The 19,668-nt window shown below is 39.6% G+C and overlaps 1 protein-coding gene across 2 annotated transcripts; it reads left to right on the top strand.

Moving 5' to 3' along the window:
• The first annotated feature begins 4,808 nt into the window (after nt 1-4,808).
• Nucleotides 4,809-18,517, top strand: LOC144642732 (guanine nucleotide-binding protein G(o) subunit alpha-like). 2 transcript variants are annotated; one of them, XM_078501780.1, is made up of 8 exons: nt 4,809-4,942; nt 9,484-9,770; nt 12,215-12,405; nt 13,629-13,792; nt 15,508-15,636; nt 16,578-16,707; nt 17,294-17,447; nt 18,050-18,517. In XM_078501780.1, exons 2-8 carry the CDS (start codon nt 9,629-9,631, stop codon nt 18,232-18,234), a joined length of 1,095 nt encoding a protein of 364 aa, XP_078357906.1. In that variant the 5' UTR covers nt 4,809-4,942; nt 9,484-9,628; the 3' UTR covers nt 18,235-18,517. The 2 variants fall into 2 exon arrangements, with proteins under 2 accessions (XP_078357906.1, XP_078357905.1); XM_078501779.1 differs by lacking the exon at nt 4,809-4,942 and having other exon boundaries at nt 9,346-9,770.
• Nucleotides 18,518-19,668: the final 1,151 nt, after the last annotated feature.

The following is a 19,668-nucleotide window of genomic DNA, read 5'->3' as shown; positions in this document are numbered from 1 at the left end:
CTCATACACTCATGCAGGCTAGTCACACATGAGAGCTAAGAGTAAAGCAAGTAAAAAAGTAAAAAAAGCTACTTTTCATATCTTCCTGTCTTGTTGTCTTGCTTTGAAGTCATTGGTGATACTTTAAATTAACTAATTTTACTCATAAAAGACACTGTAAACTGGAGTGTAAACTGGAGTCTTTTTAGTTTGAGTCTGAATTATTCAAAGTAGTTTATTTTTTTACATAAAACCTTTTTCTATAGTTCAGTAGTTTGTCTCTCAAAGATTAAAAGCTTATCAGAACAGTGTTTTGAGAATTTTATTTTGGTTGTTATGTGGACAAAGAATAAAGTATACGTACAGTTCATTGAAAGTATTTTACAGTATTTTAATTCCATAATGCCTTTTTGGAGAGTTTTTCTGTTCAGTATTTCCCCATCATGTACAGGAGCATATATCTTGTTTGTCTCAATTCTTATTAATACAAAAAAGTATTTCAGTACTTTAATTCTAAGCAGTAGTGTACTTTTTTTGTTGTTGTTGTTTGTTGTTGTTTTTTGTTTGTTGTTTTTTTGTTTTGTTTTAAGAGTGTATCTGGGACCAAGCGGTTTGGGGTAAAATGAAACTAAGTGTACAAGTCAAAGGCAATAGTTAAGTTTTGCAGAAGTCCTGTGCCTTGTGCTCATCACACACAATATATACCATAAAATGCTGATAAAGAGCCCTGGGCTTGTTTTTTATTCAAAAATGTATTTTTGTTTTGTTTGGTTTATTTTTATTGAGTAGGAGTGCGGGAGTAGATGGTGATCAATCTCTCAGAGAAGCATATTACAGGGTGGGAATTAGAAGGGGTGACGTTATTGCTGGAGTGGTGTGATCATGAGTGTAATGTTGAGGTGGCTTGGGGGGGGTGCTATGCAAAGGGAAGATAGAGGTGAGTATATATTTGGGGTGAGTTATCAGGGGGTTGGGGTGAATTTATTTTGGAGTTGTCTATTATGTGGTGGGGTAGGGGGCTTTTGGGGGATTATTTTGAGGAGGGGGTTTGGTAGGGTAGGGGAGTAGGATACAGGGGTTTGTTATCGGAAGGAAATTGCGGGTTTATGGGGTTATATTTGAGTGTCGGGAAGGCTTAATATTGAAAGAAATTTTTTGTTTGAGATTATTTGATTTCGTAAAGGGGGCAGGCTCATTGCCAGAATTGCATGGTATATACTGCGTACACTGAGCGCAAAGCATAAGGATTAAACGCAACTTAACTATCCCCTCTCATGTACAACTTACTTCATTCTATACCATAACGCTTTGCCCCAGGACGTGTAGTCTTCGTCAACTCCTTTACATAGGAGCGACCTTGTTCTTTTTAAATCGAAACCATTTGCGAGTCTTCCTCGCTTTCTTTTGTTCATTGTTCGCAGTTTCCAAGGTTTCTTTCTTGATATATTCACCAGCGATGTTTGAACTGTCGCGTGAAGAACATGTTCTGGCATCCCACGCTTCGTTCTTTTCACTTCCTGGCGTGCTTGGCTCCTGGAACTCTTCAACAGGGGTTTGGGGACTTTCCCATGGGCTGACCGACTCCAATGTTACTTCATCCTCGCTTTCCAAGGATGTGGAAAGGTCCCATGAGTTAATAGAACAAGGACTATTCGTTCCCTTCCTTTGATCATTTACCGCGCTTTCTGAGTTTGATTTTTCCTCCGTGTCTTGTTGGCCAACGTTTGGTTCCTCCAATTCTTTATCCAGAGTTGTCGAACTATCCCAGGAATCCCAGTTCAAGTTGTTGGTGGAAGGAGTCCTTGTTTCTACGCTATTTTGACCGTTTTCGAAGCTCTCTGAAGTTGTTTTGACCCCGTCGATGGCAGGAAGGCCAATGTTTGGTTTCTGCAGATCTCTTCTCGATATGGTGAAAGTTCTTCGTGAGACAGTGACGCGCGGTCTTGTTTTTGCGCCGTTTTCGCGCTGGTTGTACGCGCTTTCCGAAACTGTTTGAACCTCTCTGAAGTGAAGGTCAGTTCTTGGTTCTTCAATATCTTCATCACAAGTAATGGAACTGTCCCACGAACTGGAAGTGGATGTACTTGTACTTGCAGGGCTGCAGCTTCTTGAGCTGTTGTTTGAGTTGCTGTCACGGCAGTCTTCCAAAGCCACGCCAAAAATTTGCGCGGTGGTTTCATCGGTTGGCAGAACTGCGGTATCGCTGTCGGATTCCTGCGCAAACTTTCTCTTGATGGCATTTTTAATCTTCTTAATAAGTCGTAGTTTGTTAGCGTGAATTTCTTCCCCTTGGCTGCGGACGCGCTGTGGTATTCTCTTCAGTTTTTCTTCGGCAAGCTGTTCCTCTTGCTTGAGATTCTTAGAGTACACAGCATGTTTCCATTTCGAAGGGCGCGGTGGCGGCAATGAAATATTGAATTCCCTGTGGAGTCCGGATGGCCCAGGACGCTCCTTTGCCCAGTTTCTCGCATCATCTCCACCATTCCTTGCTTCTTTCGATTGGCGCCCATTCTTCGAACTAGAAAAGACCGGATTCTCCACCGATGCTAACGCATCAGACTGGTCATCATTTTGTTGGCCAAGTCCGTGATTTCGGACATTCCTAGGTAAGCAAGTCTTCACCCTTTTATCCGAAGTGTTTCCTTGTGAGATGGCGACATCACACTCGTCTTCCGACACAAATGTCAGAGTATCTGATGATAACTCATCGTCCGCTTCATGGCCAAGAGCGTCAACGCTAGCAGATACCACCGCGGCAGACCCGGTGTCTTGTCTTGATTCTAGCGGAGATTCCCATGAACCCGTGTTTGAAGGGCATCGAATGTGGATTGCAACAACGGGCGTTTCCTCAATATCTTCTTTTCTCTCGACTTTCTCGATTTTCCCGACTTTTTTGACTGTGCTATCTGAGCAAATCACTGAACTGCAACTCCCCATGATTACTTAAGTCTACTCTCGAAGAAAAAAAAACTCTTTCTGCTTTTTTAATTGTGACGCAAATATTATTACCAATTGACGCGTTCCAGATTGGCTGCACGTGCGCATGCAAGTGAGGCACGCAGCCTCGTTTTCAATTCTGTACGCCCCGCCCTTTTTTTTTTCTGTTTCACTCTTTCCCTTTTTCCTAATGACTATAAAGCAAAATAATTTGGAAGCATTTTGAAAATGTATCTTTTAATCAGTGCAAAATCCATAAATGTCGTGTTCTTTATTCGATAAATTTGCAAGTTCCAATTAACTTGCGTAACGATTCAAATTCAGATTGCAAAACGGTTTTCGAAGAAATCCGTAAAGCACAGTTTTTGAACAGGAAAATACTTCCAAGGCTTGTGCAATGAACAAATTTTCATGAAACTTTAATTGTAGACAGTAAATTTTTGCAAGATGAGAGCTTGTGCCGACAAAGACAGTGAAGCTGGAACTTTTATCTAGTATATTAACTCGCAGAAAAATAAAGTTGAAATTAAATGGAGCAATCAGACTGAATAGCGCGTGTTTATATATAAATAAAGGAAGCCTCGAGCCAAGTGGCCCATACTGCCGGACCGCTTATCCCGGTTTCGGTAGCATTAAGCGGCTAGGAATATTTCTACTCCCCTCTGAATGGGATGCTAGTCCATCGCAGGGTACCCCCCAGCATTATGTCGCCGGTACCCATTTATACACCTGGGTGGAGAGAGGCACTCTGAGAGTAAAGCGACTTGCCCAAGAACACAACACAATGACCCCGGCCATCTGGCTCGAACACGGACCGCTCGATCCGGAGTCCGGCGCACTAACCATTACTCAATAGCCCGGCCCACGCGCCTCCCACGAAAAGCGAGTGTTTGCAAACAATTTATTTTGTCTTTCTAGGCCCTGCAAACAATTTTGTCAATATTTGTCATACTTCCCCCTCCTCGCCCTTTAAAAACATAATGGTCCGTCCCTAAACACAGCCGCTTGTGCCGGCTTGTGCCTCTTAGCCGGCTGAGCCTCTGGGGACGAGAATGAGAATGAGAATCTTTTTACTTAAAAAGATTAAACAACGGTTTTGAAGTTTTCGCTGGCGTCATTTTTGTATTATTTCCTCACATTTGTTTTGCTTTGTTTTTGTTTTTTTGTTTTTTCGTGAAAGCCTGTGTAACATGTCGCCGAAATAAAATCATCACCTGGCGGATTTGGAACTAGGCCTGAAAGACCATTATGTCTGGGACGATCGTCCGGCTGACGTCATCATACGTCTTTTATTAATACATGCACCATGTATATCGCCAAAAGGAAATATGTAAACAAGGAAATGAGCAAATACACCTTTCAAACAGACCAGCTACTCGAAAATTCGATGGGCGACAAAAGCATAAACCATGCCCTCTTGGCTTTCGATCCTTCGCTTCGCCATGGACTGAACGATCCGCTCTTTAGAGAATTTACTTGAATATTTTATTCAATTCTGTTTTCTTTTCTCTTAATATCAGCGGTTAGTGAACGACGATTTCTATTTTTAAGAGGACACTTTTATTATATTAGCACAATACACTGGGGTTTCGTATCGACAAGTGGCCAAGAAGGGAAAATTTTGCCCACGTTTATAGCGCGTTGAAAAAAGTTAATGATGCTTTAATAAAATGAATAAAAATTTAGGCTACACGTTGTTTGGCGATGTACATATGTACATATGTGTAATTTCAAACGCTTCGAGCTATCAGCTGCCGGACTGCAGCCTTTCGATGGAAAACAATGAAAACACGTCAACAATACATATACACAAAAATAGGAGAAACTTTTAAAAAAAGGAGCAATATATGTAATAAAAACCACAAGTGTTGTGTATTGATTGGGTAGCAGTCTTCAAATGTTGTCAACCTTTGACGCAGGGTGCCATGATTCTAAAATCTAATGTCTCGCGAGGCGCTTTTGTCTACCGCAGTTAGGGAAATTAAAAGTCTACGAAATGACCGCTTAAGCTGGAGCCGGCATTTAAGTAAGTCTTTTTATACTGTTTGATTTATATACGAGGCTAAAAAACTACAAAAATATAATAAGAACCGAACGTTTAATTTTCGACGCGTTGTCGTCAAGGTTAGAAAGCTGTCCGTAAGTTTGCATTGTTTTTATACCAAGGTTGTTCCCGAAGGGAACAACTGCGCAGCTAAGCCATTGTGAATTTTTCTGTTTCTCAGTTTCGATATTTACTCCTATCTAGCTTCGAAGCGCCTGCCTATTTTACTGGCATTATACTAAGAACAATCGGCAAAAAGTGTTTTAATTCGGTTGATGTTCGATCGAAAGTCGAGGAATTTAGAGGTGGAAAGTTGGACATCATCAATTTGTTTCCGCAAAAGTCGAATTAATAGTTGACTGATGCCATTTATTAAGAGAGACAGTGTATATGTATGTATGTATCGCTCATACATTGGCTATTTTATATCGAGAAACGCTCTACTCGACTAGAGGAAACTGTTGCTAAACAGTTGATTGATTTCTCGTCTCGCATCTTAGCCAGAGTAAAGACGTCCCTATTTTTAATTCAATATTTACTTTTATTGATATTTCTCCGGTTGAGAAAGCACTCTGGCACTCAGCTTCGTTGAGTAAAAAAACGCGCAAAACGAGTACAAATACCTCACGCTATTTATACTCCACAAGACCATTTAAACAGGTTTCGTGTAGTGCTTTTATTCCTAGCTTCTAGCCTGCGTAGCAGGCGCCTGTGTTACTTTTTAGCGCGTATTTGGGAAACGCGCAAGGGGCGAGACGGTGGCTGTCTCGCGCCTTTCGTGTTTTTCAAACACGCGCGCAAAACTACACAGGCGCCTGCTACGCAAGCTACCTAGATTCTGCTTGCGCAAAAGTTAAAAGAACGGTGGAAAATTTAGGATTTAAAAAAACAAAAACGAAAAAAAGGTTGGTTAGTAAATCTCTTATTAGACATTACAGAGTGTAGAATTGCTGTACGAACTACAAGACTTGTGAAATATTTAGTTCTTATTAACCGAGCAGGACGTCTGTATGGGAGAATCTTGACCGAGGACTGGAAGATTCTCCCATACAGACCGACTAAGCTTGGTTAATAAGATGTTTATTATATGGCCATTATTATATGGCCATTTTGCTTTTAAATGTAAACGGTTCGTACTTACGGACATTCTGCTTGCGAACGGCAATGAAACATTTGGACAAGAGAAGGTCGAGATTACCGGCGGGTATGTTTTCAATTTCTCTAGCCTCTCTCATTGACTGACAGGAATTTTGAACGCTTTTATTGGCTTTTATTGGTGTTGACTACTTTTAACTTCTGGCGTTGCAAATATTTCGCAATTTCATCTGTAGCTGGTATTTTGACTGCATGCGAGCTTAGTTAAATTTGCCAAATGTTTTCGCTCTCTATATTTTGTATTCTTGTCAAAGTTCGTGGCTCTTCCGTTTAGTATGTTTAGCCGAAATACGTCATTGTTTCTGTACATTTGTTTGTAACTTTCTCACTACAAATGTAACCAGTCTAAATGCTGGTCTAAATGGGTCTAGGCCGCGGTCAACATCGATTTTTATAGCCAATCAAATTCGGTAGTTCCCAGTCCTCGTGAGACACGTCTATATAATAAACAGCGGTACTACATGTACTAAAATCACATGTCCGGACACCGCAAAAGCCTCTGCAGCTGTCTCGTCATAGGGGACAGCCTCTTCCTCAGGCGCTTCTTTTTTTCCGCGCTGCAATAACAAAGTCGAGCGCAAAGCGCGACTGCGCGAGCGACTGGTGACGAGCGCGAAGCACGAGGCCCTACGGAAAACGGAAAGAGAGGGGTGAAATTTTTCCTTTCGCCTTCCCTTCCACCCTTGCGCTGGCCCATTTCACAAAAGGCCTCTGGTAGAAGGACCCGGGGGACGTTTGTTAACGTAGGTTATACTTGTTGAGACTCGGAAACTTTACTTATGGAGATCGAAATAGGAAAGTTGCGTATTTTCTGCCATTTTCTTCTCCGCAGATGCTGCCATGCGTTTTCAGTAGTTTTTACAGTGTACTGCTCCGTGTGGGCCGCATGAATTGAATCACACAATCTGATAAGTTAACTGAATTTGATAATAAGAACAAAAGTTCCAAAGTTACTGCGTGGCACTAAAAAAGGTGTAATAAAATGGGTAAAAGTGCAAAAATTTTTTTTAAAACAGAGTTTCATCTTTTCTCGTGGTAAACGTCGCCAAAGAAATGCGAAATGTTTGTCGCATTTTCTTTGGCGACGTTTACCACCGAAGAAAGGCTATTGCCAGAAACGTCTTTTTTTAATCTTTTTGGCCTTTATTACCCATTTCTTACACCTTTAACAAGGAATTTGTTTGTTTGTTTGCTTGTTTGTTTTTTCATTCGGACCGATCGCGCGCAATGGCTAATCATTTTCAACGGCCTTTTTTTCTGTGTTAAGAAAAATCGAATAAAAATCATACTGTCCAAGTTTGCTTTGTTCTGAAGTAGAAAGAGTGTCTGGATAGCCTGGGTGTAAATGATAGCTGGGAATTTGTCAACATTAAAATTTCACGGCTGAGAAAATTTTCTGATAGCCGACAAAAAAAGGGCTGAAATTTTAACTGATAGCTAAGAAATGGCCGAAAATTTTACTGAAACATGATACCTAAAATTTCGGCACCCCCATTCAACCCCTCTTAAAACATTGACTTATTTTTTTCCAAGAATTTTAGTTATCGGTTTTCATCACTAGTTGACCTTCACGAACAATGAACAAAACAAAAAACAGAAAAAGTCGTTCAATTAATTAAAATAAGAACTAAATATAGACTTCTGGCTTTATATCAGAGAGGCTACGTGACCTAAGAAATATCCAATTTCCTACAAATTATAGACTGTCCACAGCTAGACTTTTAAACGCAAAAAAATACGGAAAAAATGGAGGGCTGTGAACAGTCCAACGAATTACCATCTTACATGTAATTACCCATGACTTGCTCGCGTCTGGCCTCGCAGCTTAGTAGGTAGAGCAACAGTGATTAATACATGTATTAATTTAATTAAACTGAATTTTTTTCAAGGGTTAACGCTCAGAAGGTTAGGAAAGTCCGGGTTACTTCACCTTCGATTTAAAATTTACCTTAGAGATATTTTTCTAACTTCCAGCTTCGTGTCTAAGTTAAAGCTTTTCTACGCAAAGTGTCAATTCCGTTATTTAAACTTTCAAGTCCGGCCAAATCGTTTATCCGGAATTTAGAACGACAAAAATAAAAACAACGTACAAAAAGGCAAAGCAAAACTGAATAGAGTGGTGGTATTGAGCAGCTCACAGAAAGAAATTATTTCAGTTTATTTCTCAGAAACGTCACTGAGTCTGATAAAACATGATAAAAACGGACTTCTTTAGCAGGACATAACACATTGCATTAGTGTTAAATCCGAAATCCCCGAAATTAAAACATGGTGCCTATTCGTCTACTGTTAAAAATTAAAGTTAATTTTTACATGTAACAGTAGACGAATAAATTAAAATTTATAATGATTTTAAGGCGAAATTGACCAAAAAATAGCCAACACTGACTATAGAAGTTATTGAGTACAAAAATATTAATTTATCCATCAAATAATAGGCCAAAACTATCCTGGACTGTTACTTTTTTAAACCTGTGTTTAGTGTGAACAAAATGACAATATGTATTGAAAGCCAAAAACAAAACCGTCGCCGGTTTATTTCATGATAATCAACACCTGGGTTCTTCCAATAATCTGCTGTAGCGCTTGTTTTCTTGCATTCAAAATGATTGAGATACTTAAATATCGGTTTTAAAACTCTCCTTACTGTAATCCACCCATTTTTGTAATATTCGATGGGAGAATTTGGTTCTTAACCAAAAAATGGTGTCAGGCCGGTCACGCATTTCTTTCCTTGAAATCCCGAAATAGCTACAAAAAATATAGTCATATGAAATCATCAAAAACAAAATACATGTCGCAAGGGAGTTAACCAGTTGAAAGCATCTTTTTTTTTGCCTGTCGTACACAAAAAGTTAATTTTGTACCTTTTGTACAAAAGTAGTTGGTGTTTACAAATATAGTACCGTTACTGGTAAAAGCAGAAATGGTCGCTTATTTTATGAGTAAAGACTGGTTAAAAAATACAGTATTTATTAAGTGCAGCAAGTATGAATGATTATTGCAGGCTCTCGCGCGACCAAAACAGAATTTATTTTTATCGTCCTATATAAGATTTAAAAAGCTTTTAAGAACGTGTTAAGGAAATGGAAGCCTCTTTTGTAAACATTTGTTAATGAATTTCGACTGGTCCACAAAGAATACAAAACCCACCATTAATCGCATCTTGCTGTTGATTGGACCGCTCGATTCCGGGTGACTTTGTTATTCAAATTGTGTACTGAACGTTTGTCGCTCTTTCGTCCAAGTTATAAATTAATAACGCTAAAAACGAACTTGAAACGCTGTAAATGGTTGCTATTGCTTCGAACTTGGGCCTGCTTTCAAGTAAAGAGAAGGACTGTTCTGTTCTTTTTTGTTTTGTATAGGTACTCCGAAGTCAAAATTGTTAATATCTCCTTTGATTATCTGAGTACCGTACGACGCGCTCAGTTGGACCTTTCACGGATCGACGACAGCTTGCGATGGATATGCGATTGACCGTGTGAAATCTAATTTCCTTGCCGGCTGACCATGGCTGAAGAACTGCAAAGGCTCGACTCGAACCTTAAACCAAGCGAACTCAAGGCGGCATTTAAGCGAAGCAGAGATATCGACGCATTATTGGACGAGGAAAGAGAATTGAAAGAGAGAGAAGTTCAGCTGTTGATTTTAGGTAAGCATGCCTCAGGTCTAGTAAATTCCTCAGTTGCCATTTTCGGCCAACTACTGGGCGAATAAATATTTCATCTTTTATTTTTCAACATTGTTTTAACTATACCCCTTTTTCACTTTTTTTGCGATACCAGCAAGCCAGGAAAACAATAACACTATAAAAACAACAGCCTGTGGCAGGAACAAGCGAAACCGTCCCCGAAACACACAATGTTTTTAATATTTCTTTGCGCACTCTTAAGTAAACAACGACACAAAAATTTCATAGCAAACAAAACTCTCTCAAAAATCAAATTCCAAGTCATGATGTTTTATAAATGACTGATTCAAAGAGCTATTTATTCGTGACATTTCAATGATTGTCTGATTTGGACGGATTGTATTCCATTTCAACGACAAAACCATTCTAATCAACAAAAAGATTTATGCTAAATATAATCTTTTAGAAAGCGTTTATTGAAATTGAAATAAAAAGAAAAAAGCTTTTACTGGATAAACAAACGGGACATCAAATCACCACTTCGCATCAAAGTGATTTCTATACGAATTTTTACTGTGACGTTGTCATAAAATGATTGAACTGGATCTCACCGCTAAATCATTCAAAGCGCATTTTATAATTTCTCCGGATCGCATCGGGCTGTTTATTAATCAATGTTTTTCCATTTAAATGAAAATCAAAAGTGGTTTCCACATTTTGACAGTGACATCTGCGATATTAAATTAGTAATGATGCTAAAACCACAGAGAGATTTGAACTACGCGGAACGGACGAAAGTAAAATATCTAAATACATCTGGACTTTTACAAAATATTTACTGAATGTGCTCAGATTGTATTTTATATTTTGCATAAAAAGTAGTATAAATCCTAATGAAGTTTTAAAATACATTATTTATTGTACAAACTGCTAAAAAATTGGCAACAAATTTCCGCCCAAAAGCTTAATCTTTCGAAATCTTAATTTCAATTTCTTTCCATTTTATCATAAACATTTTCGAAAGGTACGTCTAATTTTTATTCAATTTAGTATCGAATTTAAACGTTTCCAAAGAGGGTTAAAATTCGTGTGTGGATTGTATGCTCTCATTCCCTACCCATTTTCTCTACAAGCTAAAACCTTCCCTCTTTATCATCCAAAATTTCACGGTTATTACTTGCATATATAAAGAAATAATTGTCATTATTGTTAAAATCGATTGAATGATCGGTCGATTGATTATGATGTAATGCTTGAAGACAAATAACGGTGAAAAAAAAAAAAAACTTAAAATTATTCTGTGTTTAGAGTGAAAAAGCTAGTCCGTAAAGTAATTTTCTACAGTAAGAATCCCAATTTCTCGAACTCTCGGTTTCTCAAAACTCCCGATTTCTCGAGCCAATTTTCGTTTCTCTTGGATAGTACTCTGTAATTGTACACTTGATTTCTCAAATTTCTTGATTTCTCGAAGCAGTTCTCATTTCCTTTGGAGGTTCGAGATTTTCCGTATTAACACGTTTTAGAAAGCGATCTGACATTAATATTTTTTGCGTAAACAGTACACTGATTTAATTAAAATAAAGCGACAATAATTTAAACTGCTTGCCTTATTTGGCACCAAGCGCGGGAAAACGTGCTTAGTCCAAATTCACGACTTATTTTGGGCTTTGCTGATTGGCTTAAAAAACGAGTATGTTTGCGCGGATAGGCTAGCACGTTGCACGAATTCTTTTGAACCAATCGCAGAACTAAGAGAATGTAAACCCAACTAAAATAAGTGTTGGCATTTGATTTTTTTCATAATCGTGGCGGACGTAGCTTGGCTTATTTCAGATAACGCTGAAATCACTGCAGATATTAAAAGTGAAACGTGACCTCAAAGCAAAACAACGCAAGAAACGTCAATACGAGGAGCGTATAAGTAGATCAAATGTTTACAATTCAACTTCGTGCAATGTTTATCGTCATATACAAAATATAGGTTTGTTCCACTTTGCAGTTTAAAATCAACCGTGATTCTGAGTCCATCACGGTAAGGTTGGTTCTCATATGATCGCCCCCATCGTTTCTATCGCATTGATCGTTTGCAAATACTAAGCGATCGGAGGTTCTCATATGATCGTCCCGATCGCCTGGTATAAGCTAAGACCTGCAAAAAAAGCAATCATTTTAGCCCATGATCCAACACAATGGCAGCCTTCAATGAAAGAGCAAAACTCGTGGCCTCCTATCTTCTCAGTTATTGCAGTTTTACGGCGAAGCGTAGAAGGATAAAGTACGGGCGATCAAAGCGATCGTGATCGCCCCAATCACCGCAGACGTTAGCGATCGTAATGTTCTGTCTCATATAATAGCCCCGATCGTAAGAAAAACTTTTTGAAGTGACAGAGGCGAAAGAAACGATCGGGGCGATTATATGAGAACCATTTATTAGCGCTCACAGCTGTGTTTTTCTCTCTCTTTAGGATCTGGTTGCTCTGGGAAAACAACGTTTCTGAAACAACTGCGAATTGTGTATGGCGATGGCTACACAGTGAAAGAAAGAAGAGAATTCAAACCAATCATCTACACTAATGTCAGAAGAGCAATGATCCGAATTCTCGAAGCAATGGAAGAAATAGGACTCACTTTTGACAACGAAGAATTAAAAACAGAGGTGTGTTCCATTTGTATTTATTTACTTTTTTATTTTTAAGTGAAACTGCATATTTAGGGAGACACCATATTTATATAAATGCTTTTGGACGACGCTTTACTCTCTTCTACTTTTTTAAGAATTATCTCCATTTTGCTCTGCTAAGAAAATATCAATAAACAAATTTGTCACGTAGATAAGTTCTCAAAACCAAAGAAATACCGTATTTATTCGATTAAGCGCCCAACCTCGAATGCGCCCACCTCGAATGCGCCCACCCTGTAGGTGGGGCGCCCCCCGGGTGGGGCGCCCAGCCTCGAGCGCCCACCCCCACCCCTAAACCTGAGTGCACAACAAGAGTGATCTGATTGAGATTGGCGTCCGGTCCGCGGTTCTTGTCTCTTCAGTCTGTTTGTACATTTTCTTTTTTCTTTTTTTTCTTCCTCTTCTCTTGGGAAGCGCCCGCTCTGGCCCACCTCGAATGCGCCCACTCTCGTCCAATATACGCCCAGGGCGCTCAATCGAATAAATACGGTAACTCTGGCCAGTCACAAAGGACGCAGACAATCCAGTAAACCAATCAAAACACGAAGCTAGTACATGTAACCAGCACGAAGCGCGGGAAAACGTGCATGTTACACGATTGGTTTTGGTTTAAGTTTTGATTGGCTAAGAAAGTGGAGCGAGATTTTTAAACCAATCACTAAGCGTCGTTAAGCAAAACCAAAGCAAACACGAATTACTTTCGATGCTCATGTAAAGTGAACATCAAGGCCTTCTTCTTTGGCCAAAAGTTAAAAAAAAAAAAAATGCGTCGACTTTTATGAAATCCTAGTCTACTTTGCAGCCGCTTTTTGGGACGAAAGCGGCTGCGAAGGAGACTAGTGAAATCCTTATTTCGGTCAAAATGGACGCAAGGTCAACGCTATTGCGTACAGTTTCTGGCCCAATTATTTCACAAGTCGATACAATCTGGAGCTCATCCTCGGTGTAAGAACCTGTGAAACTCACCGGTGACGTAAAGCAAAGAACGAACAAAGCAACAAAGAGCGTCAAAAACAATACAGAGCAGGAAAACAAAAGCTCCAAAACAAAGAAAAATATCACAGGTTCTTCTTACACCGAGGTAAACCCCAAACTGGAATCGTGTGTGTACTTACAACAGAAATGTCCTGAAATAAAAACGAATAGTAGTGACAACATACTACTTGTTTGTTTGTTTTTTGTTTTGATTTTTTACCCAGGATTTTAGCAATTTATTGCAACACGCTGACTCAGAGGATAACGAAAACAACAATTTTTCGCTTGAAGACCGAGTTCCATTGTTGAAAACATTCTGGAACGACGCCTCAGTACAGACCTGCTACGATCAAAGAAATCTGTTTTACATTGACGATTCTGCTAAATAGTAAGTCTTATTTGCTGTTAGAAAATAACTGACTAGAATGATTTGATCAAGAGTCCGCCCGTAGGTGGGAGGGGCTCCCCTAAACTGTTGGGTGTCTGCGTCCTCCTTCCTGCCCTTCCCTTTTCCCTCGTCCGCCTCTTCGGCCACCCTCCATTAGCGGCCACATTCTTCTCGTTTTTTGTCAGTCTGCTCTTTTTCCTCTTCCGCCGCCTCTTGCGGCCGCGGCCCTTCTCCGCGTGTTTTTTTTTGTTTTTACCTCCTGCGGCCAGCAAATTATTTTTCCAAGCGAAATAGTGATAGATGATATAAGGTGATAATGATAACATACTAACTGTTGATGCAAAAAGGGCTAAGAAACTTGTCAACGAGTTTTGCATATTTTTCTGTACATTCTCAAGCCGAAGAAATACTAGTATAATTTCAATACGTGCCCTTTGTACTTGTGTTAGGGCTAGAACTATGCATGGGCTGGAAATGCACTTGATGTTTTGTTCAGTACAATAATTTTGAATAATTGTAACATATATGTTAATTTTTTGAAAGAATTTTAATAATAAGTAATAAAATAATGATTACTGCCATTCCTATCCTATTTAGGATCATGAATGGTCCCTCAAAATTTTGCAGTGCTTGCAAAATTAGGCTTCTGCTCGGATGCTCGCAAATGTTAGGTGGTGCTCGTTTGCTCGTGGTCGCTTTTACAGGTGCTCGCATGCTCAGTTTTTAGTGGAGGCAGCTTTTTGAAAAGTGTTCGTTGCTCACATGGCTAACTTTGGTCAATGCTTGTGCTCGCAAAGAAAACGCTGTATTCGCATGTTCGCGAACACCATTTGATGCCCCTCCATTTAGACCTGACTAGAAAACTGATACTCTATTTCAGATAAAACTTTGGAACTGCATCGGTTTGGATAAATTCGATGTTAAAAAACACTAAAGAGGTGAATAATAAATAATTAAAAGTTTGTAAACATTTGATAAGGGCTTCAAATTAGCGAGGATATGAATAAAATCGCTTTTCCAAAGAGGTGAATATAAGACAATGATTAAAATTTTCTTTCAAGTTTAACCAAATTGCTGACTAGAGTGCACAAACCATACCCCATTTTAGACCAAAATGGTTCAAATTCTATATCCTATTTCTGATGAGAACGACTCGAAACCCATGACCTTTAGCCGCCACACATATCTATATAGAAAACTTTAAGAGAAAATCCGCCAGGACTTCGAGTAGTTATTGGACAAAATATGTACCAAAACTATTTACACCTGATTGCAAGCTTTTGTGTTACTGCTTCAAATATCTTATCAAAGAAATCTTTTCTAACACAAACATCGAAAAAATTGTTCCACTGAAATCCCATGAATCGCTTAAAAGATGTGAGGTTTGCCATACTTGTGAATTTGAAATTCATTTTCTCAGGCTCTGATAAAAAATTGTTGTTGGTGTTATCACGGATAATTATTACATCTTTAACTTTTATTAAGGGTAGGAAATAACGCAATAGGATTTAAATATCTGGTACTTTGAGTTTGTCCAACTTAAATAAATATTACTCGACTTCCTGGTGGATTCCGTCTTAAACTCTAGCCGCTTTAGGTAGGGGACGCTTAATATTTGGTGGGCTTAATATTTTGTTCACTTTTTCATCTCCTCTCCTTGCCAAGTTGAAACTGTGAAAATCATTATCAAATTCTTCTTTCGGTTTTTTATTTAGCTTTTTTGAGAATCTTGAACGATTGTCACAGCCGAATTATATCCCAACGCACGAGGATATTCTTCACGCGAGACAACAAACACAAGGAGTCCAGGAGAGAAGGATATCTGTAAATAGCTACAATTACAGGTAGGACGCACCACACCCCCCCCCCCCCCATCCCCGGCCCGGGGAATATACATATATGTACAATATACAGATATTCATGAGTTAGAGGCGCGGTGGCGTAATAGTTAGTGCTTTGGACTCTGGATTGAGCGGTCCGGGTCTGAGCCCTGGCCGGGGCACTGCGTTGTGTTCTTGGGCAAGACACTTTTACCCTGGGGGGGGGGGGTACTCCCATAATGGCCTATACGGGGGCTCCGCCCGGGGGTCCTTTTTGGCTTCAGTATTAAGGGTAGGGATTTCCGAGTTCAAGTATATGAAAGGGTATGGAATCTGTCATTGGCTTTTCAGGGCCTTTAATTAAAATTTCGAACAGACGCAATTCATGGCTGTATTATTTTAATTTATTGAGCGCTACATAAAAATGACAAGAAAACGTCCTATTTTAAGTCCACCCATGTCTCTTAGGTATATGAAAGGGGTACCTTTTTCAGTTAGGTATACGAAGGGGTACATTTCTGTCAAAAATGGTATATAAAGGGTAGGGGTTAGAACTTGGGGTGGAGCCTCTCCGTATAAAACATTTTTGAGTACCCCCCCCCGGGACTTTTACTCTCATAGTGCCTCTATTTACTCAGGTGTATAAATGGGTACCGGCCAATTTACTGCTGGGGGGTAACCCTACGATGGACTAGCATCCAATCCAGGGGGGAGTAGAAATACTGATGGGCCGCTAGACTCGAACGCAGACTTTACCATACCATATGCATGAACAGAAACACAGATTCTCCTGCAAAGGGTTATTTCAGGAATTGTCGGTTTAGCCACTTAAACCAGTACTTTAGTTTGTTGTTAGTTTGCTTCTGTCGTAGAAACTCTATTAAACTGCATTTTTCTGGGTAGAGGAGGTAGATAAATAGAGCTCTGTACAATAAGCGTGCCATGTTTGTTTTTGTTGTTTACAGAGTAATAGACGTTGGCGGACAAAAGAATCAGCGGAAGAAATGGATTCATTTCTTTGAGGGCGTAACAGCAGTCGTATTCTTCGTCCCATTAAGCAGCTATGATGAGTTCGTGGAAGAGGACGAAAACTCGGTAAGTCTTCGTTCTTTTAATTCGCGTGTCCGAATATTTCCGAAGATTCCCGAATGCTTGCTACTTGTATCAATTGGAAGCTTTTAATGTCCAGTGTAAATCACATGGTTTCGTTAACTGACAAGTTACAAGCTACAAAAATCTGCTCAATTGTGGAGATTGCCTCGTCCCATTTAAAGGAACTATGTCACAGGGATTTCGCAGATTTTTGGTCTTAACTGTTCTGAAATAAGTGGTAGGCAACTTTACCCATGAAAAACATTATCTTTGAAGATTTAACTGAAGATATATATAACTTTTATTTGGGGATAGAAATCAAACTTCGGCTATAAAATCGATTTTTTTAAGGCGCGCTGAAACAAACTTGAAAACGTTGGCTAACGTTTTCAAATTGCAATCCATTTCCATCCGAGCCATCCGCAGCCAAACGCGCTTTTAAATAGTTTGAGTGCTCTAAAATGGACGATTATTTTTAAGTTTCCTAGGACACAATTTTGGCCGTTCAAAAATCTGTTCAAATCCGTGACATAGTCCTTTGACCCGTTGTCCTAACTTTTTTCTGACTTTTAACACCTTTGGGTTTCAGAATGCGATGTTGGATAGCTTGGAATTATTCGAAGAGATCAGCCATAATGGGTTCCTTGAAAACACAGAGTTTATACTGTTTCTCAATAAACACGACCTTTTCGTGGAGAAATTAAAGACGTCGAATCTCTCTTCGTGTTTTCCCGATTATGATGGTAAGCGATTCCTTTTTTTTACTTTCCGAATAAGCGCCCGCCTTCAAATGTGTTTTTGCCAATAAGCACCCCCATTCTAATGAGCGTCCCAAGAAATATCCCCTCTTGGCGTCCCCATTCTTATAAGCCCCCCCCCCCCCTATTCTAATAAGCGCCCCTAATGTGGATAAGCGCCCCTACTGAAGTCATCGACGTCGAATAGATTAACTCATGAACATTCACCGTACCGTACAGGTATATATTTACTGCTAAAATGAACAATTTTTAAAAAGTAACTGAACGTTCAACAATGTGATACTGTTATAGTTTCTGTTATTGTTAGTTATTTTAATATTTATTAAACCTTTTTTTGAACATTTGGTTATTTCTCAAAATATTAAATAAGTGCCCTGTCCCGAATAAGCGCCCTGCGCCCTGTCTCGAATATGCGCCCTTCCTTAAGGTGCCAAAAGTAAATAAGCGCCCCGGGCGCTAAATCAAATCATTATGGTATTCCTAAAACGTCCCTAGAATGCCTTTCTTCGCAGACTTACTTAAAAGCATAATTGTCAGGAATAGTAAACCGTGCATAACATTTGAATTAATGCATTTTTTCGTTTCAGGCGGTCCAGATCCCGACAGAGCTCTTAATTACATCCGGGACTTATTCCTTTCCAAGAAACCCGCTGACAAACATGTGTATTTGCACGTGACATGCGCAACAGACACTGACCTCATGAAGGCGGTGCTTAAGGATGTATTTGAGATTCTAGTCGATATAAACCTTAAGAAACTATCCACGCTTTAGCCAATGTTACTTTAAATAGTGCAATTTCTTAACTATATTTGCGCTCTGTACAAAACTTGAAAGTGTATTACCGAAGAAAACCCGTTTGATTTAGAAGCGGAATCAGAATTGCTTGAAAACTATGATTTCAGTAAAAGGTTTTATACAAAAATAGTTTTAAATTGTATCAGTATGGTGTAAGTATTGCTTTGTCGGTGAAATCTTAACTTCTTGCTTTATTAATAATATCACTTCCAACGTAGAAGTGGTGTATATTTGAAGAGAAATAAATTGTTTTCTAGAATTTTTAGGTGTCCATGAAATTGTTGTCGAAAGCCTTGCAGGCCACGGCGTTGCGTCCCGACTTGTGAAAAATGGTTCTCAAACTCGTTATATTTTTTACGAATTTATTTTTTTCTGTTTACTCTTTAGTTTTGGTTTCGATTGAGATATATTTTTTTAAACACTCCATAGAGTGCTTTGTCACAGTTCTAAACACCTCGCGAAGCTCATTAAAAATACTTCGCTGCGCGTTGCATTTTCAAATCTCTTCTCGATGTTTAAAAATGTGGTGAAACACTCTCTCGAGTGTTGGATATATAACGCAACCATCGCTTAACACCCGTCCACATAAGACAAATGTTGCAATAGGGGCCGGGTTTATGCCGTGCACCAATATGTTTTGCCTTACTGCCAGTGACCTTTCATACCATATTGAAACGAGTAACGAGCACCGCGGGCTCCGCATTTGAGCCTTGTGGCCCATCAGGTCGGCAGTAACATTCCGTTTCAACAGCATAAAGCGACTAGGAGTATCAGTACTATGCTTGTCCATCAAAGGGTTATCCCTCTCCCCTCCCCAAGAATTTAATTCGCGAGTACCCGTTTATACACTTTGGTGGCGAGAGGCACTGTGGCATTCAAGTGTCTTGATCAAGAACGCAACACAATGAACCCGATCAGGGCTCGAACCAAGAGCGCTCGATCGGGCGCTCGATCTCGCTCTCGCTACAATTTTTTTCGGCCCCTTTTCACGATTTCCTGGATCCGCCCCTAACGAGTGTCTAGACTTACCACAAGTCGACCTCACGGGTCAAGCGAGCGATGAAGTCGCGAGAGGTCCCGGCGGGTCATGAACACGACGGAAAGACTTTACTGAAAGTCTACCGAGTGTCTGAAGTTCTTTTGACGTAATGGTTAGTAGGTTGAACTCATTGTGTTACCTTCTTGGGCAAGACACGTAACTTTCACAGTTCTTTTCTCCACCTTGGAGTAACATGGGTACTCATTACTGGTAGCAAATATCGGGCAACCTGACAGAATAATGCGGGAACCTGTGATGTTCATGCATCAGCATTCCTTTCATAGGGCGTGGCTCCTTTCTGGGATCTCGTCTACCTTATTATAGGAAATTAACGCTTGTGTTAATTAAGGTATTTGAAATTATCGCGACTT

The sequence above is a fragment of the Oculina patagonica genome, chromosome 2, assembly GCF_052425735.1.
Source record: "Oculina patagonica isolate OP01 chromosome 2, crgOcupat, whole genome shotgun sequence".
In the NCBI taxonomy this organism is placed as follows: Eukaryota; Metazoa; Cnidaria; class Anthozoa; order Scleractinia; family Oculinidae; genus Oculina; species Oculina patagonica.
This window is presented reverse-complemented; position numbering and strand designations above follow the sequence as displayed.